Source organism: Stegostoma tigrinum, chromosome 12, assembly GCF_030684315.1.
Source record: "Stegostoma tigrinum isolate sSteTig4 chromosome 12, sSteTig4.hap1, whole genome shotgun sequence".
In the NCBI taxonomy this organism is placed as follows: Eukaryota; Metazoa; Chordata; class Chondrichthyes; order Orectolobiformes; family Stegostomatidae; genus Stegostoma; species Stegostoma tigrinum.
In genome coordinates this window covers 29,260,288-29,288,101 of record NC_081365.1, presented here as the reverse complement: position 1 = coordinate 29,288,101, position 27,814 = coordinate 29,260,288, and the positions used below count along the sequence as shown (strand labels likewise).

Here is a 27,814-nt window from a genome sequence, read left to right as displayed (position 1 = left end):
TTTTATTATCCCAGAACAAGATGTCTCTTGTGCAGCTCGTATGTCAGCAGAGGAAGATTACTCTATCTATAATTTGAAGTTGGAGATTTAGGGGAGCTTTGACAGAAATATTAAAAATCGTGAAGAGCTTGGGTAGTTCTCCTTAATTCCACTGTTTCTAGTTTCAGAAGGATTCTCCACCAAAGGTCACAGAGTTAACTCAGTTGATAAGTGAACTAGAGGCAACACGAGAGAAAACATTTTTTCACAGCAGGTTGTCATATTCTGAAATAAACTGTCTGGATAGGAGGTTCAAGCAGATTAATTATTAACTTTTAAAAGGGAATTGGATAAGTAACTAACAGGGAAAAATTGAGGGTGATTGGGAAAGAGTGAGAACATGCTTGACAGATAATTATATCAAACAGCCAATGTAGGTACCGTCTATACCGTTGTTCTGTTATCTCATAAAATTACTTTGCATTTTTATTCTAAATAGGAAACAGAAGAAAATCTCCCTAATTTCAAAATAGTCAAGTATACTGAAGATTAGGATTTCCAGCTTTGATTTTCATTGTTGAGTGTAATCCAATATAAATGAATGTAGACATAGTGAACTTAAAGTATCCAGATAAACAATGCATATTTTATTGCATTGCTGTGGAAGCAAGATCTCATTGTTTCTGTTTGCTTGCCACATAGTTTTTGGAACAAGAGCGTACAGACTAGTTTAGATTGAGAAATTCAGTTTCTTAAACAGGAAGAGCTGCAAGCCATCTACCTGGATGGTTAAATTAACATAGACATTCTTTTATTTGCTCATCATGATTTCATATTTTTAGTTGGAAAATGAGTGTAAATAAAGGGTTTAACTTCGGGAAAGGTATCGGTTGATATTTCAGCATTTTCATTGCAATGCCTCCAAGCTACCTGTCTTGATGACAAATCCCTTGTGCTCAGCAATTAAAGTAGAATGACGTTTTGGCTCAGTTCTCATTTCTGGTCCCGAGTCAGAATGTACAGGGTTTACACCAGATAGGTTGCATCTCTAGTTCCTGTTAACATTCTGCCCGATAGTCATGTCTAGAGGACATATTTTCCCCTCCCCTTCCCCATCCCTATGAAAATCAGAAAGCTTTCCTGCCATTTTTGACTAACCAACCCAATTGTATGCTATATAGCTAGTTACAGCAATGAAAATCAGAACTTACAATGGGGCCTGTAAACCTGTGAATCGAGTACTTCAGAGTGTTTTCCAAAGAATATCTGGATTTGAAAACAACGTAGTCATCTACAAAGAAGATGGAACAAAACAAGACTGCAAATAACCTGTCTCATGGAGGGAAACGTAAAACTAAGCCTTAATTATTAAAGTTTTTGACAGATGGAATTTCATAATTTTGTTTTTCATATGCGCACCAGAGACCTTGAGACAGCAAACTTTCATAAATAACATTGCTAGACTGATATAGTTGCATCATGTGAACCTGATAGATGGACCGGCCTGACTGTGCCTGTGTCTGGCTATTGCCAATATGTGCTGCTCTGCATTAACAGAATCCAAGACACCTATTTTAGCTTAAGTGCACTGCATTATTGTAAAAATTGGTCATTTTTATTTCTGCAGGTCAGCGAGGTATGTTTATGTTAATTTTATTAGAATACTGAGTAATCTAATGTCTAACTCTGGCTTATCTCGTTTGGATTGGGCTTTTGCAATATTAGGTAAACTGTCAGAATTCCTACAAAATACAATTTGAAATATTGCCCGAGTATTTTGCACTTTGTGTTTCGTGGGCTGTTCTTAAGTAATAAGAGTCATTTATGTGATAATTATGAAGAATAAATATGCTAACCTTATTGCATATTTAACAGCTACACATTCTCAGTGACACCCACAAACATACATGGCAGAGGTCCATCCAGTGAACCACTTCCTTTTGTTACAGAATCCGGTAAGTCTGAATTTCTCTTTGTTTTCAAAACACACCATGGCTGTGAAAACAAGAACTACAGTACAGCATTCAACCTCTTGAGACTGTTCTGCCATTCAGTCACATCATGGCCAGTTCTCAACAAACTATCAATCACAATTTTGAAATTTTAAATTGAACTTGGACTAGTACCTTTTGGAGGAAGAGTGTTGGGTGTGAGGTAGTCGGGCATGGCGGGGGTGATGGGTTGTAGTGCATGGTGATGGTGATGTTGATGGCTGAGGAGACAGTTCCACCACTCAAATGTGTGAAAAAGTATTTTCTGAAGCCTCTCCTGAATAGCTGAGTTCTATGATTGCTGACTGCAAAATGCTTGCCTGCTGGTAGTGCAACCACTTGCCTGGCTTCATTACCTAAAATTAAGTCCAGGATCACCCTGAACTCGTCCTCATCCTCAACAACTTCTCTTTTGATTCCTCCCACTTACTACAGACAAAGGGTGTGGCCATAGGTACCCCCATGGGCCCAAGCTATGCCTGCCTCTTTGTAGGTTACGTGGAACAATCCCTCTTCCGTAGCTACACTGGCCCTAAACCCCACCTCTTCCTCCGTTACATTGATGACTGTATCAGCGCCGCCTCATGCTCCCACCAGGAGCTCGAACAGTTCATCTACATCAGCTACACCTTCTACCCCAACCTCAAGTTCACCTGGACTATTAACACATCCCTCACCTTCCTGGAACTCTGTCTCCATCTTGGGCAACCACTTAGAAACCGATATCCATTTCAAGCCCACCAACTCTCAGAGCTACCTAGAATACACCACCTCCCACCCACCTTCCTACAAAAAATGCCATCCACTATTCCCAATTCCTTCGCCTCCACCGCATCTGCTCCCAGGATGAGGCATTCCACTCCCGTACATCTCAGATGTCCACGTTTTTCAAGGACTGCAACTCCATCCCCCCTCCCCCACAGTGGTCAAGAATACCCATGCCTGTGTCTCCCGCGTTTCCCGCAACTCATCCCTCACATCCTGTCCCCGCAATAACCACCAAAAGAGAATCCCCCTTGTCCTCACATACCACCCCACCAACCTCCCGGATCCAAAGCGTCATCCTCCAACACTTCTGCCATCTGCAATCTGACCCCACCACCAACGACATTTTTCCATTCCCACCTTTGTCTGCTTTCCAGAGGGACCACTCTCTCCATGACTCCCTTGTCCACTCCATACTCCTCTCCAGCCCCACCACACCGGGCACTTTCCCCTGCAACTGCAGGAAGTGCTATGCCTGCCCCCACACCTCCTCCCTCACCCCCATCCCAGGCCCCAAGAAGACTTTCCACATCAAGTAGATGTTCACCTGCACATCTGCCAATGTGGTAGAGAGAGAGGAGAGATAATGTGAACTGCAGATGCTGGAGAATGTGGTATACTGTATACACTGTACCCAGTGTGGCCTCCTCTACATTGGGGAAACCAAGCGGAGGCTTGGGGACCGCTTTGCAGAACACCTACGCTCGGTTCGCAATAAACAACTGTACCTCCCCAGTCGCGAACCATTTTAACTGCCTCTCCAGTTCCTCAGACGACATGTCCATCCTGGGCCTCCTGCAGTGGCACAATGATGCCACCCGAAGGTTGCAGGAACAGCAGCTCATATTCCGCTTGGGAACCCTGCTGCCCAATGGTATCAAATGTGGATTTCACAAGCTTCAAAATCTCCCCACCCCCCCCACTGCATCGCAAAACCAGCCCAGCTCGTCCCTGCCTCCCTAACCTGTCCTTCTGCTCACCTATCCCCTCCTCCCACCTCAAGCTGCACCCCAATTTCCTACTCAGTAACCTCATCCTGCCCCCTTCACCTGTCCGTCCTCCCCGGACTGACCTATTCCCTCCCTACCTCCCCACCTACAATCACCTCCACTGGCTCTGTCCGCGCCTCTTTGACCTGTCTGTCTCCTCTCCACCTAACTTCTCCATATTTATTTCAGAACCTTCTTCCCCTTCCCCATTTCTGATGAAGGGTCTAGGCCCAAAACGTAAGCTTTCCTGCTCGTCTGATGCTGCTTGGCCTGCTGTGTTCATCCAGCTCCACACTTTGTTATCTCGGATTCTCCAGCATCTGCAATTTCAATGATCTCACCCTTTATCCTATAGGGCATTCCACATACTGGCTTAAAAGCTCTTCTAGATGCATTTTAAGAATTCCACACCCTCAAAACTCTTCATATTGTGATTACTTCAGTTACTGTTGGGGAATTTGAAATCCATATCGCTACCTTTTTACTTCTTACACTTCTCTGAGATTTTCCCAAATATTTACTCTTCTCTCTTTCGGACTGTTATTAGTATGCTGTCAGCAGTACAATCATTGTATTGGTTTTTAATTTCTACTCACATGGCTTCATTTGTGGAGCCGTCCACAATATTGAACCTCCTTACTGTCCTTATGATACCCCTTCCCATTCGCACCTGTGGACCTTATACCCTAGAATATTGAGGTGGTAGCAATCATGAAACTTCCTCAATCATGTCTCAATGATAGCTACTTTTGCCCTCAGCTCACCTGCCTTCATTCTGTAACCTTCTATATTCAAGAGAACACAAGACTTGTCTGTGCAAAGTTCTTCCGATTTTACACTCTTAACCCAGGTATCTTTCTGTGAACCTGTGCTGTATTCGATCCAAGGCGCATAAAATCCTCTTGAGGTTCAGTGCTCAGAATTGAATGCAGTTACACCAGATGGGGTGTAACCAGAGCTCCGCACAGCTGTAACATATCTTCCACTTCTTTTCTATTCTGGTCCCCTTGAGATCAAGACCAACATTCCATTAGCCTTGCAAATTAATTTCTTTTGTACCTGTCTGCTAGCTTTTACTGATTTCTATACAGTATGCTGAAATGCAGTTACGAGAGAATACCAAGTACTGTAAGGATAGCAGGACCGAGTGTTGTGAAGCAGAAAGAAGGGAATCTCTTGAGAAGCCGAGAGAAACTGCAGACAAACTAAAACCATCTGCAATACCAATACTTCTTTCCTCCCCAATTAAAAATCAACTATAAGTATTTCTTGCAAATTATTGCCATCAACTGCACTTATTTTCGAGTTCCAAACTAAAAAGAATGGAACCGTAGCAGAAAACAAATAAAGGGACCTCTTTGTGTTCATTTTCCTGATCCAACATTTGCATCTGCATTTCATTCTTAGAATGGGCAAGTACCAAAACATCTAGCATTTCAATCTGCACTGCAAGTGGTATTGGCTCCCTTCAAAACCATGGCTGCTTTGCAGCCTTTCATCGTTTCATCCAAGTGAGCCTTGACAAAGGCCTGAGATGGAGAAGTGCAAAGTTTTTGCAGGGTCATGGGGCTAGAAGATATTACGAAGTTGTGGGGAGGTGAAGCTGTGGAGAGGTGAGGCTATGGAGCGATTTATTAGCAAATTATTTGACTTTGGAAACATTACAGCATCCAGCCATGTCTCATTGGCTTCCACAAACATGAATGATCCAACATGAGTTTCATACTATCAATAAGAGTGAAAGCTATGGCAATTGAAACTGAATGCTTTAGGATGCAAACCAAAACCTCACTTACACACACCCCAAGGTTATAGCAATTGTTTGTGCAACTAAATGGCATATTAGACCATGTTGGGTGGAAGGAGGAATGAATGTGATAGTGTTGGACCGAAGTTGCACATGGACAACACCAGGTAGAGGTGAAACATTCTATTGTTTGACATTAGAAAGTCTGCTAGGTGCCTACAAATATAGAATGGCTTCATTGGCCACTTCTGCACGAGTGCTACAAGTGTCAGGATGAGATTTTATCATTATGGATCTTAGTCCAATGATGTTACCATGGTTTCATTTTCCATTCTTCATAGCTCAAAAATCAGCCAAAGAAAATTGCTTACTGTTCTTGACTTCTTTTCCCCGACTACTTGCTGCCAGACCTGAATCATGGGGGAATTCTGATGGTTTCCTCATGCAAGCCTGAATTTAAAATTCCAGTTGGGGCATAATGGCTTCATTGGAATCTAGTCCACATTTTTTAAAGCAGGCCAAGTACCCCGGTGGTATCTATTGATATCCCTGGTGGTCTTAACAGGACACTCGCTAAATGCAGCCAATTATTGTTAAATTTTTAATATGGAAACAGAACTTTTCTGTCCCAGTTTCAACTTGCTTTCTGCCAGGTGTGCAAGTTTAAAATTGGATCCGTAATAAAATCTGGAAATGTTTGCTTTCCTGAAATGATGTTATCATCTTTGGTTTTAAATACATAATCATTGGTATGTCTAGTTTAAGAACGAGCAATCCCAGGATACAAAAGACATTTAGATGGGCAGTATTTCAAATCCTGAAGGAAGTCTGAGACAGTTACGTTTTTCAAAAAAATAATATTTTGGGACGAGTCCAAATAAAAGATTTCTTGCTGCAATGTTTTTGTGGACAGGGTGCATAGCTCTTTTGCCACTTTCTTCCATTTTACACTGTACTTTTTGATATTCACTGTTGGACCAGTACCAAGAGGGTGTTGTACCAATGCCAGAACTGCTGAGTAAAAGCAATATTCATCACCCTAAATTCACAAAGTGATATCCAAACCTGTCTACAGTTAGAAAATATTAGGCATTAGATTTATGATCGAAAAGAGCAAGACAATTCCTAATTTGAAAATGTGCAGTTCTGCTTACATTATCTGTGATATACATCAAGAGGTCAGACTTTACAACAAGAATAACTGATTTTTTATTTCTGTTGGGTGCCTTTTTGGAGTTCTGGATGTTCTTAAATTAGACAAAAGAAATCAAACTTGTAATTTCAGACACATGTGGACACAAGTAGGCAGTGAGCTAACAATTTACGCTTTAACTTCATATTGAGAAGGTCACAGTAGTAGCCCTCTAGGAATACTTTGGTGTTTTCTTCATGCCAATTACTTAGAATGCCAACCATTAACGTTTAGCAGGGAGATGCACCTACAAATAAAGACTAGTATCATCTTTAGGCACTTCGCTTAACTCTGTTGGGAATCTCTTAACTCCTACAGCCATGTCTTTGATTTTTGTTTTGTGATTACCATGACACAGGGTATTAGTCATATTACCAAAACTAAGGCATCTTGCCAAAATCAACAGAAGCATTGAACAAGAAAGCGACAGGAAGTAGGTGGACTGGAGGCGCATTAATGAGGGACCCCACTGGTGGGCAGACCATAACGGACTGCAGAAAGTACAAAACAAGTTTCAGGAAGACCAGACGAAAGCAGGAGGAAGAACAAATGAAAATCAGCCATTTTCCATTATGAATCAGCCTTGCACCCAGGATATCGATATCCTAATATTTGGAAAAATATTGGGGATTGTTGGAGGGGTAGTTTCTGTGAATGGGTATGTGCAGTAAAAGAACCAGCCCCAATAAATTGAAGGAAGGGAGTCGCCAAGAGAAATCACCTACAAATTTCTGGAAAGGGAGAACATCTCTGAATGAATGGGCAAGAGGTGGACTGGGCATGACCTTTGTGAAGGTATTTTACTTCTGAAAAATTGCACATGAAGTGCTTTGTGGTAAAGTATTTATAAAGTTCTGGATAGTGATAACTGATTAATCTGTAATATTCCATTGTTGTGCTTTTTAATGGAAAAATAGATCACTGTCCTGTTTCTATATCTTGCTAGACAATAAAGTAGCAACAATGGTTTAAAAACTGGAGCCTTGAACTGAAGTTCTCCCAATTAAATATGTTTTTCATTACATTCCAGTGTCTTCAAAAGAAAGACAAATAAGCTGAAACGAGTCAGTATTTGTGAATGTATTCCTTGAAATACTTCTCCATGTTAGTCTTTTTAAAACCTTATTGTAAAAGTTTCATTTTCTAATGTTCCCTCTTTCTTTTCAATTTTTGTTTTCCTTCTCTCCCACCTCCAAACCCTGTAGCGGACCCCAGTGTAAGTGAATATATACCAGGTGAGTGCTACAAACTTCAATCTGGACATTTTTCTCTGGTGAAAGTATGGAAGATGAATACCAGTAGTATTAAAATCTGCCAAGGTGGGATTCAGCTGAATGGTGAAGCTAAGCATTTAATTAAATATATTACATGTATGATTTTAGTTTAATGTGCTTTACTCAGACTGGACATTAATGCCCAAGAGTCCACTAGGAAAACTTTCTGGTCTGTATTACAGGTTATTTCTATAATCCAACAATATTTATACATAACGCTAAATACAGTGACTGGTTGTATAGAACCATCCATAGATGTTTCTTCTACTAAGGTATCGGTCAGTTATTGCTTAGCATGTAAAACATATTACATGGTCACCTTCTTTGACATTTTTAAAGTAAGTTTTGGATTTTAGAATCATGTGGAAAAGAATTTCTTTGCTTAAAGGGTTATCTTTCTAGTTTGGTTTCTCCAATAATCTCATTAATTGTTCAGTCCTTTGTTCTCACAGTGCTTCATTGTAATGATATCAAGCATATCATGGAAATTGGATCACTGACTTATAATAACTGGCTCAATCAAATACATTTTTCTTAATTATACATTCCTATAATTGTGAATCTTCTTAGTTTCCAAAAAAAGTCTCTTTTTTTCCATGGAAACAGAGACTGTTTGCCTGTAATGTAATTTACAAATGGGCTATTATTCCCTATAATCGGGGCTGATGACAATAGTAATAATTCTTTAGATGCACAATTTCATTGAGTTGATCGAGTTTTTTGGGAGTAGCCTCTGCAATGGAAACTCAATGCATGTGACATTTTCCCTCCAAGTCATGAAAGTAAGCAGTTTCTTTTAATGAAGACATTAAACCTCTTCTTTCAAAATAATGCTTGGATGAATTTCTCCAACAAAACGATAGTGTTCAGTAATGGGCCAAATACTGTGGATGCTGGAAAATTGAAAGTCAACAAGTCTGGCAGTGTCTGTGGAAAGAGAAACAGCATTAATGTTTCAAGTTCAGTGTGACTCTTCTCCAGAATGGACACATTTAATACTTGGTTCACCCCAGAAAGAATCTCAGGCCTTGCACTTAAATGATGTCAACTAAATGAGCTTTGGACTGTTTGAAATGATCTTGAATTTCTGGAGTAAAAAGTTTTTATTGTAATAAATGGGAGCAGAGAGAGAAAAGGAACCAAAAGGGAACAGCAGAAACAAGGAAATTAATATTTCTGTATATTTTTGTTTGTCGTTCCTAGGAGATGGGCATCACTGGCTCGGCTAGCATTAATTGCCCATCCTTAGTTGCCCTTGAGAAGGTAGTAGTCAGCTGCCTTCCTGAACCACGACAGATTATAGGGCTACTCTGGAAAAAAAATTAACTGAAAGGAATTGTGCATATAAAGCAATCATTATTATGTCGTCAGCCTTAATGATAGGGAATAACAGTGCAATACCTTTAGAGAGGGAATTCAATACTTTTGACCTGATGACATATTTACATTCCCTGGCTACCCTCAGTCATGAAGCAGTATTGATGGTGACAGGAGAAATATCTGTCCGAAAGCCGAGTGCAGTATTGATGCAGACAGAAATATGGAAGCATATATAAGAACATAAGAACTAGGAGTAGGAGGCCATCTGGCCCCTCAAGCCTGCACCGCCATTTAATAAGATCATGGCTGATCTTTGAGACTCAGCTCCACTTATCCGCCAACTCAACATAACCCGTAATTCCTTTACTGTTCAAAAATTTATCTAGCCTTGCCTTAAAAACGTTCAGTGAGATAGCTTCAACTGCTTCACTGGGCAGGGAATTGCACAGATTCACAACCCTTTGGGTGAAGAAGTTCCTCCTGACCTCAGTCCTACATCTGCTTCCCTTTATTTTGAGGCGATGTCCTCCAGTCCTAGTTTCACCTGCTAGCGGAAACAACCTCCGTGCTTCCAGCTTAACTATTCCCTTCACTGTCTTATATGTTTCTATAAGATCTCCCCTCATTCTTCTGAATTCCAATGAGTATAATCCCAGTCTACTCAGTCTCCCCTCATAATCCAACCATCTCAACTCTGGAATCAACTGAGTCAATCTCCTTTGCACCCACTCCAGTGCTAGTATAACTCTTCTCAAGTAAGGAGACCAAAACTGTACACAGTACTCCAGGTGTGGCCTCACCAGGACCCTATACAGCTGCAGCATAGCCTCCCTGTTTTTAAACTCCATCCCTCCAGCAATGGCAGACAAAATTCCATTTGCCTTTTTAATTACCTGCTGCACCTGCAATCCTACTTTGTGCAATTCATGCACAAGGACACCGAAGTCCCTCTGCAGAGCAGCGTGCTGCAATTTTTTTACCATTTAAAACATAGTCCATTTTGCTGTTATTCCTACCAAAACAGATGATTTCACACTTATCAACATTGTACTCCATCTGCCAGACCTTTGCCCACTCACTTAGACTATCTATATCCCTCTGCAGACTTTGTGTCTTCTGCACACTGTTCTCTACCAGTCACCTTAGCGTCATCTGCAAATTTGGACACGCCACACTTAATCCCCAACTCCAAATCATCTTTGTAAATTGTAAACAATTGAGGTCCCAACACTGATCCCCGAGGCACACCACTAGTCACTGACCGCCAACCAAAAAAACACCCATTTACCCCAACTGTTTGATAATGAGAACTGCAGATGCTGTAGAATCCAAGATAACAAAGTGTGGAGCTGGATGAACACAACAGGCCAAGCAGCATCTCAGGAGCTGACGTTTCGGGCCTAGACCCTTCATCAGAGAGGGGGATGGGGTGAGGGAACTGGAATAAATAGGGAGAGAGGGGGAGGCGGACCGAAGATGGAGAGAAAAGAAGATAGGTGGAGAGGAGAGTATAGGTGGGGAGGTAGGGAGGGGCTAGGTCAGTCCAGGGAAGACGGACAGGTCAAGGAGGCGGGATGAGGTGGTAGATAGGAAATGGAGGTGCGGCTTGAGGTGAGAGGAAGAACAGGTTAGGGAGGCGGAGACAGGCTGGACTGGTTTTGGGATGCAGTGGGGGGAGGGGAAGAGCTGGGCTGGTTGTGTGGTGCAGTGGGGGGAGGGGACGAACTGGGCGGGTTTTGGGATGCAGTGGGGGAAGGGGAGATTTTGAAGCTGGTGAAGTCCCCATTGATACCATTAGGCTGCAGGGTTCCCACGCGGAATATGAGTTGCTGTTCTTGCAACCTTCGGGTGGCATCATTGTGGCACTGCAGGAAGCCCATGATGGACATGTCATCTAAAGAATGGGGGGAGGGAGGAGTTAAAATGGTTTGTGACTGGGAGGTGCAGTTGTTTGTTGCGAACCGAGCGGAGGTGTTCTGCAAAGCGGTCCCCAAGCCTCCGCTTGGTTTCCCCAATGTAGAGAAAGTCACACTGGGTACAACGGATACAATATACCACATTGGCAGATGTGCAGGTGAACATCTGCTTGATATGGAAAGTCATTTTGGGGCCTGGGATAGGGGTGAGGGAGGAGATGTGGGGGCAAGTGTAGCACTTCCTGCGGTTGCAGGGGAAGGTGCCGGGTGTGGTGGTGTTGGAGGGGAGTGTGGAGCAAACAAGGGAGTCACGGAGAGAGTGGTCTCTCTGGAAGGCAGACAGGGGTGGGGATGGAAAAATGTCTTGGGTGGTGGGGTCGGATTGTAGATGGCAGAAGTGTCAGAGGATGATGCGTTGTATCCGGAGGTTGGTGGGGTGGTGTGTGAGAACGAGGGGTACCTTCTGGGGGCCGTTGTGGTGGGGGTGGGGTGTGAGGGATATGTCGCAGGAAATGCGGGAGACGCGGTCAAGGGCGTTCTCGACCTCTGCGGGGGGAAAGTTGCAGTCCTGGAAGAACGTGGACATCTGGGATGTGCGCGAGTGGAATGCCTCATCCTAGGAGCAAATGCGGCGGAGGCAGAGGAATTGGGAATAGGGGATAGAATTTTTGCAGGAGGGTGAGTGGGAGGAGGTGTATTCTAGGTAGCTGTGGGAGTCAGTGGGCTTGAAATGGACATCAGTTTCGAGCTGGTTACCCCTACTCTTTGCCTTCTACTGGTCAACCAGTCCTCTATCCATGCCAATACATTACCTGTAATACCATGCAACTTTATCTTTATGTAGCAACTTTTGGTGTGGCACCTTGTCAAATGCCTTCTGGAAACCTAGATACACCACATCCACAGGTTCCCCATTGTCTGCCATGCAAGTAATGTCCTGAAAGAATTCCACCAAATTAATTAAACATGACCTACCCTTCATGCTGGGTGTTCCCAATGGGACAATTTATAACTGGCACGTTTATTGTTGAAGATAACATAAGATGTTATTCCTGGAAAGCATTTGTGCAATTGGATGTAAGATCGTAACAGATTGTGTTATGATGACCATATTTTGAATTAGTTCATTGCAAACCTGGAAGACAACAGCTCACCCTTTGGTCTTCGTTTTCACTCTTTGCCTAATAGGGAAGGATGCCATCTGGACTCAGTACTCCTTTAAATTTGATTCATATTCAGAGTGTCAAGGCAAGAGATTTGTCAAACGTACCCGGTACCGGAAATTTGTTGGTATTATTCTGTGTAATTCACTGAGATACAAGATTTACCTCAGTAATTCCCTATCAGGTATGATTTTTTTTTGAATGTGATATCATAATTGCACCAACTAACTTAATAGTGCATTTAACAAAATAAAACTTTCTAAGATACTACACAGGAGCATGGTGAAACAAAATTTGACACATTATTATATAAGGATGTAGTAGGGAAGATGTTGGGTAGAGTTTTAAGGATTGTCTCTGAGGGAGAAAGCGAGGTAATGAGACAGAAGTTTAGGAAGGGAATTCCTGAGCTCAGGAACTTTGCAGCTGAAGGCATGGCCACCAACGGTGGAACAACTAAAACAGAATATCCGAGGGTTGAGGGGCTTGAGATTAGAGAACTAGGAAGAAATGAGGCCATGGAGGGAAACAAAGATGAGGATTTTAAAATCGAAGCATTTCTTAACCTCAAGCTAATGCAGGTTAGTGAACAAAGATTAAAGGATTGTGCTGCTAAATTAAACAGTTAGCACTGGGGAGTAATCAATTATTAAATTAGTGCTGAAGAGATCCAGCACCAGCATGGCTCAGTGCATAGCTCTGCTGCCTTACAGTGCTGGGACCAGGGTTCAATTCCAGCCTTGGGTAACTGTAGGTGTGGAATTTGCGTGTTCTCCCCGTGTCTGCGTGGGTTTCAGCTGGGTGCTCTGCTTCCCCCTCACGGTCCAAAGACGTTAAGTGAGATGGATTAGCTATGCTAAATTGTTTGTGGTGCCCTAGGATATGCAGGCTAGGTAGACTGGCCATAGTAAATGTAGGGTTAGGGATAGCATAGGGGACTGGGTCTGGGTGGCATGCTTTTCAGAAGTTCAGTGCAGACTCTGGACTGGATTGCCTCTTTCCATACTGTAGGAATTCTATGAATTTGGAAGTTGCAAGAAATATCTAATGAAGCCACGTTAAACTTATGACGGATAAGGTTGACTATCCACATCCTCCCTCCCATGTGTGTATCAAGACCGGTCTTGCCTCTTTAATGAAAACTACTGAAAGAAAATCTTCGCTTTCAGTAAAGTTTCTAGCAGCACCTTCTCTGCCATGAAGCAAAAAATGTACAATTCAAATCTGTTATTTGACTAGAATCTGAAATAATGATCAGCTGGCGAGAGGGCATTCTGATTGAGGACATTTTAATTGGAAAACAAGCATTTTAAATGAACACAGAAAAATAGAACAAAACCACATGACATTTACTAAATAAGATCCACATTCCAAAATGTATAATTCTTCATTTTAAAATCTAAATCATGTCAATCTTATAATTAACATTGACTGATTGGGAAGCACAGTCTGTTGCTTATTAGTGGTTATGGGGATAAAAGAGATGCTTGCACCAGTTGATGAGTATTATTGGGCAGTAAACAGGAAATACAGTCTGAAAACAATTTAAGACTAAAAGAGCATAAAGAAATGAAAATTCTTTTAAGATTAGTGTAGGAATACAGAAAGGAATTTACCTTTATGAAAGAAAAAACATACACTAATACTAACATGTCTGCTTAATTGGTACCCTTAATCTATGTTTAGATTTCAGGTGCATACGAACTCTCAGGGGTTACATGGGGGTGTATTATAAGAATATGTAAGTGTTATGTATCCACAATGCGCATGAATGGGATTGAATCTTAGAAGGAGACAGGCAAACCTCTGGCTTTGATTTTAGGAAATCCACCAATTCAGGGTAATTTCCAAAGGATTTGAAAATAAAGAACTTGAACTTCAAAAAACAGCAATTATTCAAGTGATTGTTGACCAGGTCATTGAAAAAAAATTCAGGCTAAACTGTTCAAGTCATATTTGAAAATACTATAAATGCTCATCCAGTGTTAAGTGGGGAGACTTCCCTGGTAGCCTAGGAGTTTGCAGCTATTAAAGATATTTCCCCCAAATCCATGATATCAGGAGCATGATGTATGGGTGGGGTCTTGCTCATGAGTGACCAGTTGCTAGAAGGAAATACATAAATGAATGGTGATTCTTAATCCAAGGCTGAGTGTGGGGAAGCAATTGTGGGTGTATATGAGCAGAATGAGGAAGAGATTAAAGAGATTCATTATGAGTGGGTGCAAGTGGATGGGCCAGTTGTTGTTCCTTCTAAAGTCTTGACATTGAGGATTTTGAATGATTCTGCTAAGCAATTGTTAGGCTGTCTGTGTCACTGCATGGCTGATAATTATTATGAATGATGAGTTACATTAGGAAACCTCTGGAAAGCCACCTGTTTGATTTACAGGTTTGATAGCAATAAGTGGCTTGCTAAGCCATTTTAGAGACCACAGTAATGAGGAAGGATGCCTTAGAAGGCTCTTTAAATGAATCCATCTGGGTAGAGCTGAGACATTTTTAAAAAAAGGTATGATCACTTTGCTGGGATTGTACTACAGGTCTCCCAACAGTTGGACACAGATAGAAGAACAGCAAGTCACAGAGATGTGTAAGAGGAATATGGTTATAGCTGTAGGGGATTTCAACATTGCTAACATTGGGATCACCTCGCAAAGGATTAGACGAGGTAAAAAGTTTAAAATGCATCTAGGAGACTTTTTTGTGCCAGTACACAGATAGTCCTACTAGACATGGAGAAGCACTTGACCTAATCCTAGTGAATGAAGCTAGTCAAGTTGACCATAACTCTAGGTTTCAAAGTCCTTATGAAAAGTGATAAGGATACTGCAGAAGTTAAGTGTCAATTGAGAGAGGACAATTTCAATATTAGACAGCATCTAGCAAGCATGGACTGGGAGCAATTATTTGCACATAAGTCTGAATTTGGAAAGTGGAAGTCTTGTAAAAGTAGTACAGTGAAAGTTCAGGGCCAGTGAGTCTAGGGAATCCTGACTGGTCAAGGAATAGTGAGAGTCTGACAAAGAAACAACAGGAAGCATATCAGAGATAATGGGAACTGCAGATGCTGGAGATTCCAAGATAATAAAATGTGAGGCTGGATGAACACAGCAGGCCAAGCAGCATCTCAGGAGCACAAAAGCTGACGTTTCGGGCCTAGACCCTTCATCGGAAGCATATGTTAGGTAGAACATTAAAAACAGGGGAGGCCTTTCAGGAGTGCAAACTATGTGTGTGGTGTTGAAATTTCTCCCAGGCTGCTATAGGAAGATTGCTGGGGCTGTGATGGAGATATTTAATACTTCACTGGCCACAGATGGAGTGCTTTCTGATGTGGTTCCTGTGTTAAAGAAGGGCAGCAGGAATACGCCAGGTAATTAACGACAGTTACTCTGATGTCAGTGCTGGAGAAATTATTGGAAAAAGTTCTGAGGGACGGGATTAATCAACACTTGGAAAGGGAGGGGTTGATCAGGTCAGCACTGACTTGTTGGAGGAACATCCCATCTAACTAATTTTAATTGAGTTTTCTTGAAAAAATGAGTAAACATATTGATGGTACAGCTGTTATAGAGACGTACAGCATAGAAACATATCCTTTGGCTCACCATGTCTATGTTGACCAACAAACAACACTAATCCCATTTACCCACACTTGGTTCAGAGTTGATTTTGCCCAGGCATTTTAAGTGCTCCTCCAGATGCTGCTTAAATGTTGCAAGTGTACTTGCCTACAACCACTCTCGGGCAGCACATTCCTCATATCTGCTACCCACTGCGTGAAAGAATTTTTTTTTCAGATCTACTCTAAACCGCTTACTCAAACTTATGCCCTCTGGTCTTAGACACATCTGCCATGGATAAGAGATTCTCTACTCTATCAATGCCTTTCATAACTTTGTGTACTCAATCAAACTCCTCCCTTAGCTCCAAGGAAAACAAACCCAGCCTATTCAGCCCCTCCTCATAACTGTTCTTTTGATTGGAAGCCTGTGACCAATGATGTACCACACAGATTGTGCTGGGAACCTTGCTGTTTGTTACTTGCATTAACGACTTGGATGAGAATGTGGAGGGTTTAAGAAGTAAGTTTGCAGATGACATGAAAGTTGGTGTTGATAGTGAGGAAGATGGTCTCAGGCTACAATCCGATACTGATCAGTGGGTAAATCGGGCAGAGCAATGCCAGATGTAATTTAGTCCTGATAAATGAGAGGTAACGCATTTTGGGAGGTCTAACAAGGGAATGCACAAAGAATGATAGGTCCCTAAGGAGTACTAAGGAACAGAGGGACCTTGATGTACAAGTCCACAGATCCCTGAAGATATCAGCACAGATAGACAGGGTGGTGAAGAAGGCATATGGGAAGGTTGCCTTCATTAGCCAGGGCAAAAAATATGGAATCAGGAGAATCTTGATACAAATTTATAAAACATTGGTTAGACCACAGATGGAATACTGTGTGCAGTTCTGGTCACCACACTAACAGAAGGATGTGATTGCACAGCAGAGGGTGCAGAGGAGAATTCACCAGGATGTTGCTTAGGATGGCAAGTCTGCTATGAGGAGAGATTGGATAGACTGGGTTTGTTTCTCCTGGAGCAGAGGGGGATCTGTTTGAGGTGTACAAAATTGAGAGGCATGAATAGGGTGGATTGTGAGAATCTTTTCCTTACGGCAGACATGTGAGGAGTAAGCGGTTTAGAGGGAATCTGAGAAAAAAGCTCTTTAACCCAGAGGCTGATAGATACATTTAATATGCTACCTGAGAAGGTTGTGGTGGCAGGTTTAAGAATATTTAAGAAGCATCTGGATAAGTATGTAAAATGTCAGTGCGTATTAGGCTATTCAACAGGTGTGCATAGAACATAGTACAGCACAGTACAGGCCCTTCGGCCCATGATGTTGTGCCAAATTGTTCCCCTAAACCTAAGGTCTATCTAATCTCCACCCTTACCTTATACTATCATCCATAGTGTGCAGTTAAATGGGATTAGTGTAATTTGTTGGTTGTTGGTTGTCATAGATATGGTGGGCTGAAGAGCTTGTTTCTGTGCTGTATGACATTCTATCCTGCTTGTTACAGTCGTAACAGGAAGCATTGGATGTATTTGGATTTTCAGATGGAGAGTGGGATAAAAGAGGCATTTTCAGGATGGCAATTTGTAACTAATAGAGTACAACATGGATCAGTGTTGGGACCAGAATTACTTACAGTATTAATTATTTGAATGAGGAAAGTGACTGTACTATAGCCAAGTTTGAGGATCGCACAAAAATACATGGGAAGTCAAGTTTTGAGAATGAAACAAAGCGTCTGTAGAGGGATATAGATTTTGGTAGATGGAATATAATTTGGAGAAATGTGAGGGTTAAGTACTTTTGCAGGAAGAATAGAGGGGTTGAATACTACTTAAATGGAGAAAGACTGCAGAAAGCTACAGAACAAAGGGAGTTGGGAGTCCTTGCCCAATGATGGCAAAAAGCTGGCACACAAATTCAGCAGGTAATAGGGGAAGCAAATGGAATGTTGAGCTTTTATTTCATTGGGAATAGAGAAGGGTAATTTTGGTATTCAAGAGACTGGTAAGACTACGGCTGGAATACTGTGAACAGTTTTGTGCCCCTTTATATAAAGAAAATTATGCTGGTAACAGTGGTAGTCCGGAGAAGATTCACTAGTCTCATACTAGGTATGGATGGACTGTGTTGTGACCAGAGGTTGGGTAGGTTGAGCATGTATGTTTTTTCTTAATTTTTAAAAATTCTTTGTGGGATGCGGGCATTGCTGGCTGGCCAGCATTTCTTGCCATCCCTAACTGCCCTTGAGAAAGTGGTGGTGAGCTGCCTTCTTGAACCGCAGCAGTCTACCTGCTGTGGGTTGGCTCACAATGCCATTAGGGAGGTAATTCCAGGATTTTGACCTGGTGACAATGGAGGAACAGCAATATATTTCCATATCAGGATAGTGAGTGGCTTGGAGGGGAACTTGGAGGTAGTGGTGTTCTGATGTATCTGCTGCTCTTGTCCTTCTAGTTGGAAGCAGTTGTGGGTTTGGAAGCTGCTGTTTGAGGATCATCGGTGAATTTCTGCAGTGCATCTTGTAGACAGCAAACACTGCTGCTACTGAGTGTTGGTAGTGGAAGAAGTGGGTGCTTTTGGTGCAGTGCCAATCAAGTGGGCTGCTTGTCCTGGATGGTGTCAAGCTCCTTGAGTGTTGTTGGAGCTGTGCTCATCCAGGCAAGTGGGGAGTTTTCCATCACACTCCTGACTTGTGCCTTGTAGATGATGGACAGGATTAGGGGGAGTCCGGAGGTGAGTTAATTGTTGCAGTTTTCCTAGTCTCTGCCCTGCTGTTGTAGCCGCTGTGTTGACATAAAACAGTCCAGTTAAGTTTCTGGTCAATGATAACCTCCAGGATGTTGATAGTGGGGGATTCAGTGATGGTAACACCATTGAATGTCAAGGGATGGTAGTTAGATTGTCTCTTATTGGTGATGGCCATAGCCTGGCATTTGGGTGGCATGAATGGCACTTGAATATTACACTGAATATTGTCCAGCTCTTGTTGCATTTGGGCATGGCCTGCTTCAGTATCTGATGAGTCAGAAATCATGCTGAACATTGCGCAATCATCGGTGAACATTCCCACTTCTGACCGTACGATGGAGAGAAGATTGTTGATGAAGCAGCTGAAGATGGTTGGGCCTAGGACACTACGCTGAGGAACTCCTGCAGAGATGTTCTGGAGCTGAGATGACTGACCACCAGCAACTACAACCATCTTCCTGTGTACCAGGTATGACTCCAACTACCAGAGAGTTTATCCCCAATACCCATTGTTTCCAGATTTGCTTGGGCTCCTTGGTGCCACACTCAGTTGAATGCAGCCTTCATGTCAAGGGCCGTCGCCCTCTCTTCAACTCTGGAATTCAGCTCAGTCAACTCTTTGGAATTTAGAAGAATGAGAGATGACCTTATTGAAATACAGAAGAGATTTCACAGGTTACACGTAGAAAGAATTCTCCCCCTTTTGGGACAGTCTAGGACCAGAGGGCGTTTTCTCAGTAAGTGGTTGCATTTAAATCCGAAGTCATGCAACGCCAGGTTGTAGTCCAACAAGTTTACTTGAAATCACAAGCTTTTGGAGTGCAATCCTCTTGTCGGGTAAAGTGATTTTAGAGGCAGAGAGATCAAAAGATCTTTCAATTGGTGTGAGTGGAGTGTCAAATAATAAGTGTCAGACAGTGTGAGTGAAGCGTCAATAGCTGAATAACCAGCAAAGGGATGACCTATAACCTGATTAATTGAGGCAGAGAAAAGGTGTTGCCGAAGGAAAATACTAAACAACTGGAATAACATGATAGGTATGAGTCGCATACCAAGGGTCTAACCAAACTAGTAAGCAATCCAAAACTGTACAAACTAATTAAGGTAGAGAGTTCATAACAATTTATCCAGGTGATCGTGTCAAAACAAGAAAGTAAGGAAGATTTTTCAGATATAGAACAGTGTGGTGGGGTCACATGTAGCGTGTCCAAACTAGTCACGTTTGGACATCGAGCAGTTTTTCCACCGCCTTCACCTCCATCCTTGCTTCTCTAACCGGGAGCCTAACCCTGCCTCCACTGACCCCTTCACCTGCCTCCAACACAAGTCCTTGCTGTCCATCCTCCCCGCACTGACCTATCCCCTCCCTACCTATAATCACCTCTACCGGCTCCATCTCCGGCCCTTTACCTTGTCTGTCTCCTCTCCACCTATCTTCTCCTCTATCCATCTTCGATCCGCCTCCCCCCCCCCACTCTATTTATTTCAGAACCCTCTCCCCCTCCCCCTTTTCTGAAGAAGGGTCTAGGCCCGAAACGTCAGCTTTTGTGCTTCTAAGATGCTGCTTGGCCTGTTGTGTTCATCCAGCTCCACACTTTGGTATCTTGGATTCTCCAGCATCGGCAGTTCCCATTATCTCTGATACAATGTATCATCAGGGTCTGTTTTCTTGAAAAACGGTTGACAAGTGAACAATGGAGGTCGTTAAAATCATTAGAAGAATTTGATAAAGTGGATAAGAGAGAATGTCTTCTCTTGTGTGGAAGTGTGTAACTAGAGGTTACTAACAGACAGCCCAGGGTGATGGACGGGCTGCGGTACAGTGCGACTTACCTGGTTGCTGCTGTTTGCTGGTGAGGGGAAGGATGAAGGCTAGAGCAATGCAGGACAATTATTGGACTTTGGCCTGGAGCCACAAGTTAGAGCTGCTGTTATTGGAATGTGATTTAAAACCTTTTCACTATGTTGCAACTACCTCTAAGTAATGCTTATGCTTTCCTTTAAATCCTCTTTGTGTAAGAACACTATTTTTTACTGGAAGATTTGTACCTAGGATAATGCCATTAAAAGGCAGCAATTGTGAAATATTTTCACTGTACTCCTATACCTCTGTATTGTAGTACAAGTGACAATAAAGGATATTCTAAAAAGTGACAGTCACCCAGCAATCTAATTTGGTAGAGAGGTTTCTTCTGAATTCTCAGAAAGTTGTGAACTCAATACCCCAGGGAATGGCTGAAGCAAAGAGAATGGATGCATTTAAGGGGAAGGGGCGAAGAAAACAGCATAAAATGGTTGTAGATGAATAGGTGAGGAAACATGGGTGGAGAATCAAATCTAGGCAAGAACTGGTTGAGCTGAATGGCTTGTTTTTATGCTATATATCATACATAATCCCCATCTACTGCTTTTCGACCCTAAAGTGGGATACCAGAACTGGACATGATACTTCATATGAGATCAAAGCAATGTTTTAGAAATGTTTTTTGGCATCTGTTTATAAAGCCCAGTCTGACTGATTTTTCAACTTTTCCTGCCGTCTTCAATGATTTATGTACATTATTTGCGGTTTGCTTTGCTCCAGCCCCCGCTTTGGAATTGTATCTTCCAAAAGGCAATATAGATAAAAAAAAAACGGTCCTTATACTCTGAGGAACCTCTTTAGAAAAATTCCTCTGGTCTGAAAAATGACTGCTCATCATGACACTGTTTCTTGTCACCTACATCGAATTCTTATTATGCTACTGCTGGATTTAATTTTGCTGCGCATAGTTGTTAATGTGACACTTTATCAAATCCTTCAAGAAATTCATGCATTGTCTTAATTAACCTTTGTTACCTCGTCAAAAAGAACACTCTGTCAACTTGGTTAAATTTTCTCTTTAAATCTATTCTGGCTTTCCTTAACTTATCCATTTATCCAAATAACCTGTCGCTTGGAGATGGCTGATAAGCTTTGAGCAATCAGGTGGTGAGTCATTCACTGCAGAACTCCCAGTTTCTGATTTGCAGCATGCTTGTCCAATTACGCTTCTCATCATTAGTGACCCCAAAATGTTGGTGCAGTACTTGATATTCAACACCTTTAGTAATTGAAATGCTGATTTTTAAGAGTTTCTTGGAGATAATTATTGATGATAACTTTAATGACTGAAAGCTAGATAAATGTGATATTCAGTTGGATTTGCTTTGTTTCGCTTTTTGTACATAGGATATCCCTGGTTTCTGCATTGTCAGATAGGTACCAAGCTGTAACTCTAACGGGGACAGTTTGATTGGAGATATGGCTGGTTCTGGAACACAGGTCTTCTGCATGCAGCCAAGATATTATCATGGCCAAAGTCTTTGCTGTATTCATTGCACTGTGGTGTTTTTATATTAGAAGGAGTGAATCAAATTGTCAAAGGACTAGAATCTAACATGTAGGAAATTCAGGAGGAGACCGATAGGTCATTCATTTGGCACTACTGCCTGAAGCTGGTTAGAAATGCTTAGCTCTGCAGTGATATACTGGGCTCATTGAAGATAAGAATGGTTGTAGAGAATTCTCTGTGAATCATTAGTCCACCACCATTCAAGACTGGACATGGCACTGTAGTGATTAGGTCTGGTCAGTCTGGTCATGTTGTGGAATCCCTTCCCAAATCTGTAGCATTACTGTTCCGCATTCAGACAAATCTATGCTGTACCTTCAGCAGGTTAGAATCTCCATTGAGGTACATCTTGTGCTGCTCCTGGCATACTTGTCTGACTCGGAGAGCTTGGGGAATCAGCCTCAGTTCAGTGATAGCATGACGTATGTATTGAGTCATGAGGTTACAGATTATGGCAAAATACAACTTACAAAATACACCTGATCATTGTGAGCCACATGGATGTACAGTTGTGAAGTACTACTTATTCTTAATATTTTGTCCAAATTAGGAACAGAAGTAGACCATTTAGCCTTCAGGTGTGGTCACCATTCAGAGAGATCTGGTTAACCTGTTTGAATTTCAAATTCCACAATCCCACTTACCCTCAATAACCTTCTGATTTTCCAACCTAACATATACAAATAATGGATCTAACATTTGCAAAACATTTGCTTTGGCTTTCATTGAGGGAGCCAGCACCAGTGGTGTTTGCACGTGGAAAATCCAATGCTAAATTGCATGAAATTAAGGTTGTTGGTCACCCTGTTGGGAGTTTTCTATAGGCCGCCGAATAGTTCCAGATATGTAGAGGAAAGGATAGCAAAGATGATTCTCGACAGGAGTGAGAGAGACAGGGTAGTTGTCATGGGGGACTTCAACTTTCCAAATATTGACTGGGAACACTATAGTTCGAGTACTATAGATGGGTTAGTTTTTGTCCAGTGCGTGCAGGAGGGCTTCCTGACACAGTATGGAGATAGGCCAACAAGGGGCGAAGCCACATTAGATTTGGTACTGGGTAATCAGCCTGGTCAGGTGTTAGATTTGGAAGTAGGTGAGCACTTTGGTGATAGCGATCACAATTCTGTTACTTTAATTTACTTTAGTGATGGAAAGGGATAGGTGTATACCACTGGGCAAGAGTTGTAGCTGGAGGAAAGGAAATTATGATGATTAGGCAAGATTTAGGGAGCATAAGATGAGGAAGGAAACTGCAGGGGATGGGCACTTTAGAAATGTGGAGCCTATTCAAGGAAAAGCTCCTGTGTGTCCTAGATAAGTATGTACCTGTCAGGCAGGGAGGAAGCTGTAGAGCGAGGGAGTCGTGGTTTACGAAGTAAGTGGAATCTCTGGTCAAGAGGAAGAAGGCGGCTTATGTTAGGATGAGATGTGAAGGCTCAGTTAGGGCACTTGAGGGCTATGAGGTAGCCAGGAAAGACCGAAAGAGAGAGCTCAGAAGAGCCAGGAGGAGACATGAGAAGTTGTTGGCGGATTCGATCAGGGTAAACCCTAAGGCTTTCTATAGGTATTTAAGGAATAAAAGAATGACAAAAGTAAGATTAGGGCCAATCAAGGACAGTAGTGGTAAGTTGTGTGGGGAGTCAGAGGAGATAGGGGAAGCACTGAATGAATATTTTTCGACAGTATTCACTCTATAAAATGACAATGTTGTCCAGGAGAATACTGAGATACAGGCTACTAGACTAGGTGGGATTGAGGTTCGCAAGGAAGAGGTATTAGAAATCCTTCAGAGGGTGAAGATAGATAAGTCCCCTGGGCCAGATGGGATTTATCCTTGGATCCTCTGGGAAGCCAGGGAGGAGATTGCCGAGCCTTTAGCATTGATCTTTAACTCGTCATTGTCTACAGGAATAGTGCCAGATGACTGGAGGATAGCAAATGTGGTTCCCCTGTTCAAGAAGGGGAGTATAGACAACCCTGGTAATTATAGACCAGTGAGCCTTACGTCAGTTGTTGGTAAAGTGTTGGAAAAAGTTATAAGAGACAGGATTTATAATCATCTAGAAAAGAATAAATTGATTAGGGATAGTCAGCACGGTTTTGTGAAGGGTAGGTCGTGCCTCACAAACCTTCGAGTTCTTTTGAGAAGGTGACCAAACAGGTAGATGAGAGGTAAACCGGTTGAGGTGGTGTATATGGATTTCAGCAAGGCGTTTGATAAGGTTCCCCACAGTAGGCTATTTTACAAAATGCGGAGGAATGGAATTGTGGGAGATATAGCAGTTTGGATCGGAAATTGGCTTGCTGAAAGAAGACAGAGGGTGGTAGTTGATGGGAAATGTTCATCCTGGAGAACAGTTACTAGTGGTGTACCGCAAGGGTCGGTGTTGGGTCCACTGCTGTTTGTCATTTTTTATAAATGATCTGGATGAGGGCGTAGAAGAGATAATGGGAACTGCAGATGCTGGAGAATCCAAGATAATAAAGTGTGAAGCTGGATGAACACAGCAGGCCAAGCAGCATCTCAGGAGCTCAAAAGCTGACGTTTCGGGCCGAGACCCTTCATCAGAGAGGAAAGGTCTAGGCTCAAAACGTCAGCTTTTGTGCTCCTGAGATTCTGCTTGGCCTGCTGTGTTCATCCAGCTTCACACTTTATTATCTGAGGGTGTAGAAGGATGGGTTAGTAAATTTGCAGACGATACTAAGGTCGGTGGAGTTGTGGATAGTGACGAAGAATGCTGTAGGTTGCAGAGCGACATAGATAAGCTGCAGAGCTGGGCTGGGAGGTGGCAAATGCAGTTTAATGCAGACAAGTGTGAGGTGATGCACTTTGGTAGGAGTAACCAGAAGGCAAAATACTGGGCTAATGGTAAGATTCTTGGTAGTGTAGATGAGCAGAGAGATCTCGGTGTCCATGTACACAGATCCTTGAAAGTTGCCACCCAGGTTGACAGGGCTGTTAAGAAGGCATACGGTGTTTTAGCTTTTATTAAGAGAGGGATCGAGTTCTGGAACCAAGAGGTTATGCTGCAGCTGTACAAAACTCTGGTGCGGCTGCACTTGGAGTATTGTGTACAGTTCTGGTCACTGCATTGTAAGAAGGACGTGGAAGCTTTGGAAAGGGTGCAGAGGAGATTTACTAGGATGTTGCCTGGTATGGAGGAAAGGTCTTACGAGGAAAGGCTGAGGGACTTGAGGCTGTTTTCGTTAGAGAAGAAGGTTGAGAAGTGACTTAATTGAGACATATAAAATAATCAGACGGTTAGATAGGGTGGATAGGGAGAGGATGGTGACGGCGAGCATGAGGGGGTGTAGCTTTAAATTGAAGGGTGAAAGATATAGGACAGATGTCAGAAGTGGTTTCTTTACTCAGAGAGTAGTAAGGGAATGGAACGCTTTGCCTGCAATGGTAGTAGATTCACCAACTTTAGGTACATTTAAGTCGTCATTGGACAAGCATATGGACGTACATGGAATAGTGTAGGTGAGATGGGCTTGAGATCGGTATGACAGGTCGGTACAACATTGAGGGCCGAAGGGTCTGTACTGTGCTGTAATGTTCTATGGCAAGTACTTCATGTAAGCAGCACTTTATCTAGTATCATAATCTCCCCTCTCATTCCCTACTCCAGACCCCAGAACCCAATGGTCACCATACCCAGCCCACAGTACTCCTTCGGTCACAGTCCAAAGTCCAGCTCTTCTTCATTTAAATTCCTCTTAAAGAGGTTGTAGATATGGTTTTTAAAATATTAAGGAGTTGAGGGCTAAAAGAAGGTAGTATGATAAGAAGATTTGTCCTAGGTCTCAAATCTGCTATGATCTTACACAAGGGCAGGCAGGTTTGAGGGGATGAATATCAATAAATCAAACCAAATGTTGTACTCTTGCTCCTATTTCTTACATTAAGACCTTACCTAATGATTTAGCTGAAAATTGGCACAAGAGTCAATGCAAGCCCCTACTGCAGAACTATGTGAAGGAGGTTCAAGACCCAAATTATCAAGCCCTTGGACTTTCAAATTTGGATGCAAGTTAGAATTCTGTGGGCTCAATATCCAGAAATGAATGCCACTGAATTTTTGGCTGAGAGTTATAGTTCTGTTTGTAGGTTCAGTTTGAAAATGGTGCTGTGAATTATTCCAAACCCAATGTGCAAGTCAGCACAGAAAAATATAATTTACGTAAGACAGTTTATTTTGGTTGATACCTATGAAGTAAATCCCTAGGCTATAAGTGTCTGGAAGATGTCATCTCAAAGAAGATTAACTGCACATAAATACAAAGACTTTGTTAGCTATGCATAATAAAGATTTTCTATTCTAAGTTTGTAACATGAGATACAACTTGCTGTAACTGTAATTTGGAATCCATAACAATCATTGAGCATTCTTGGGCTTGGTACAGGACAAATAAAATATTGATATAATGGCAATTCAGAATAATAATTTCTAGATCTCAGACTATCCTGGTAAATGTCTTATGAATGACGAACGACCCATACAGCCATCGCAAACCTGGCTAACTGTTCCCGAATGGCAATATAGAGGAGAAATGCATCAGGGATACGGGGTGCTTGGTGTGAGTTTGACTATCTTCCTTTTGTGATTTCATTGATCAGTGTTATGTGAATGATAGAGGAAACCCATCTGTATTATAAAACAAGAATGGGCAAATTGAAACATGGGCCAAGTAGCTGGATGCCATATGCAAGCTACTAATCACGGCAATTCAATTCCTCCTGTTGATAATTTTGTCAAAAGTACATGGAAACAAAATTTGACACAATTATTCTGTTTCCATTAAACTTATTGGCAGGTTCACCTCAATTCAATTCCCCCAACCCAACTGCAATCAGTTCAGGAATTATCCTAGTTCTATCAGCCATCTGAGTGGATTAACCTAATGAAATTTTGGGAGGTATTATATAGGCCCTTGGCAGTAAGCACCATAAGTTTAAGGAGAGTATATTTCCCCATGAAAAATCCAGGAATGAATAATAAACTCAATGTTTAAAAAGTAAATGCATTGCTTTGTTATTTGCCAGCAATTATCTTGTGAAGTGTGCAATACAAGTTGCAGTAATTTTCATGCAATTCACATCTTCGACTAACATATGTACTGTACAAAATGGAACATGCAATTCAGTGAAGGAAAAATGACCTGCAATTGTGTATCAGAGTATAGAACATCTTAAAACAATTTAGCGTTGTTACTAAACCAGATACTTTTCTTTATTGTTTAAAAAATAGGTATTTTCTACAACATAGGAGATTTATCTGGGCATGGGGAGGATCACTGTCAATTTGTGGACTCATTCCTGGATGGTAGAACAGGGGAACATCTCCTTCCTGAACAATTGCCAATCAGACAAGGTGAACTGAATTCAATTATTATAATTGCTTGATTATGATCCATTAGCCCAGATTGCGCAATGTTTTAATACGTGATTACGTAGCAGAGATGAAAGCATTGCACTTATCGAGGACGAGTTATCGTACAAATTTGAAATTAGTGGTTCACACTCCCTTAAAAGATTGTTTTGCTGTGTTGTCACAGTTTCTGCTTCAAACTACAGTCTTGAATTCAAACCAATGGTCACGCTTCTCAGGAGACACCAATGTTACCAGTTAATTATACTCTGTGTAAAAGTTCTAGAATTTGTTATCTGAAGAATGCACAAGTCTCAACCCTGTTTTGAGTAATATTCACAGGAAAGAATTGTAATATTTGACCTGGCTCAGTTTTTGATTATTTACAAGCAGAA

General features: G+C 41.9%; 1 protein-coding gene across 20 annotated transcripts in view; it reads left to right on the top strand.

Moving 5' to 3' along the window:
- LOC125457120 (target of Nesh-SH3) overlaps positions 1–27,814 on the top strand; it is a 313,067-nt gene that overhangs the window by 282,259 nt on the left and 2,994 nt on the right. For all 20 annotated transcript variants that reach the window (XM_048540862.2, XM_048540869.2, XM_048540866.2 and 17 more), the window contains 4 exons: positions 1,855–1,934; positions 7,869–7,898; positions 12,362–12,520; positions 27,300–27,422. In XM_048540862.2, the coding sequence (XP_048396819.2) occupies positions 1,855–1,934; positions 7,869–7,898; positions 12,362–12,520; positions 27,300–27,422 (392 nt within the window). The remainder of the gene's footprint in view (positions 1–1,854; positions 1,935–7,868; positions 7,899–12,361; positions 12,521–27,299; positions 27,423–27,814) is intronic.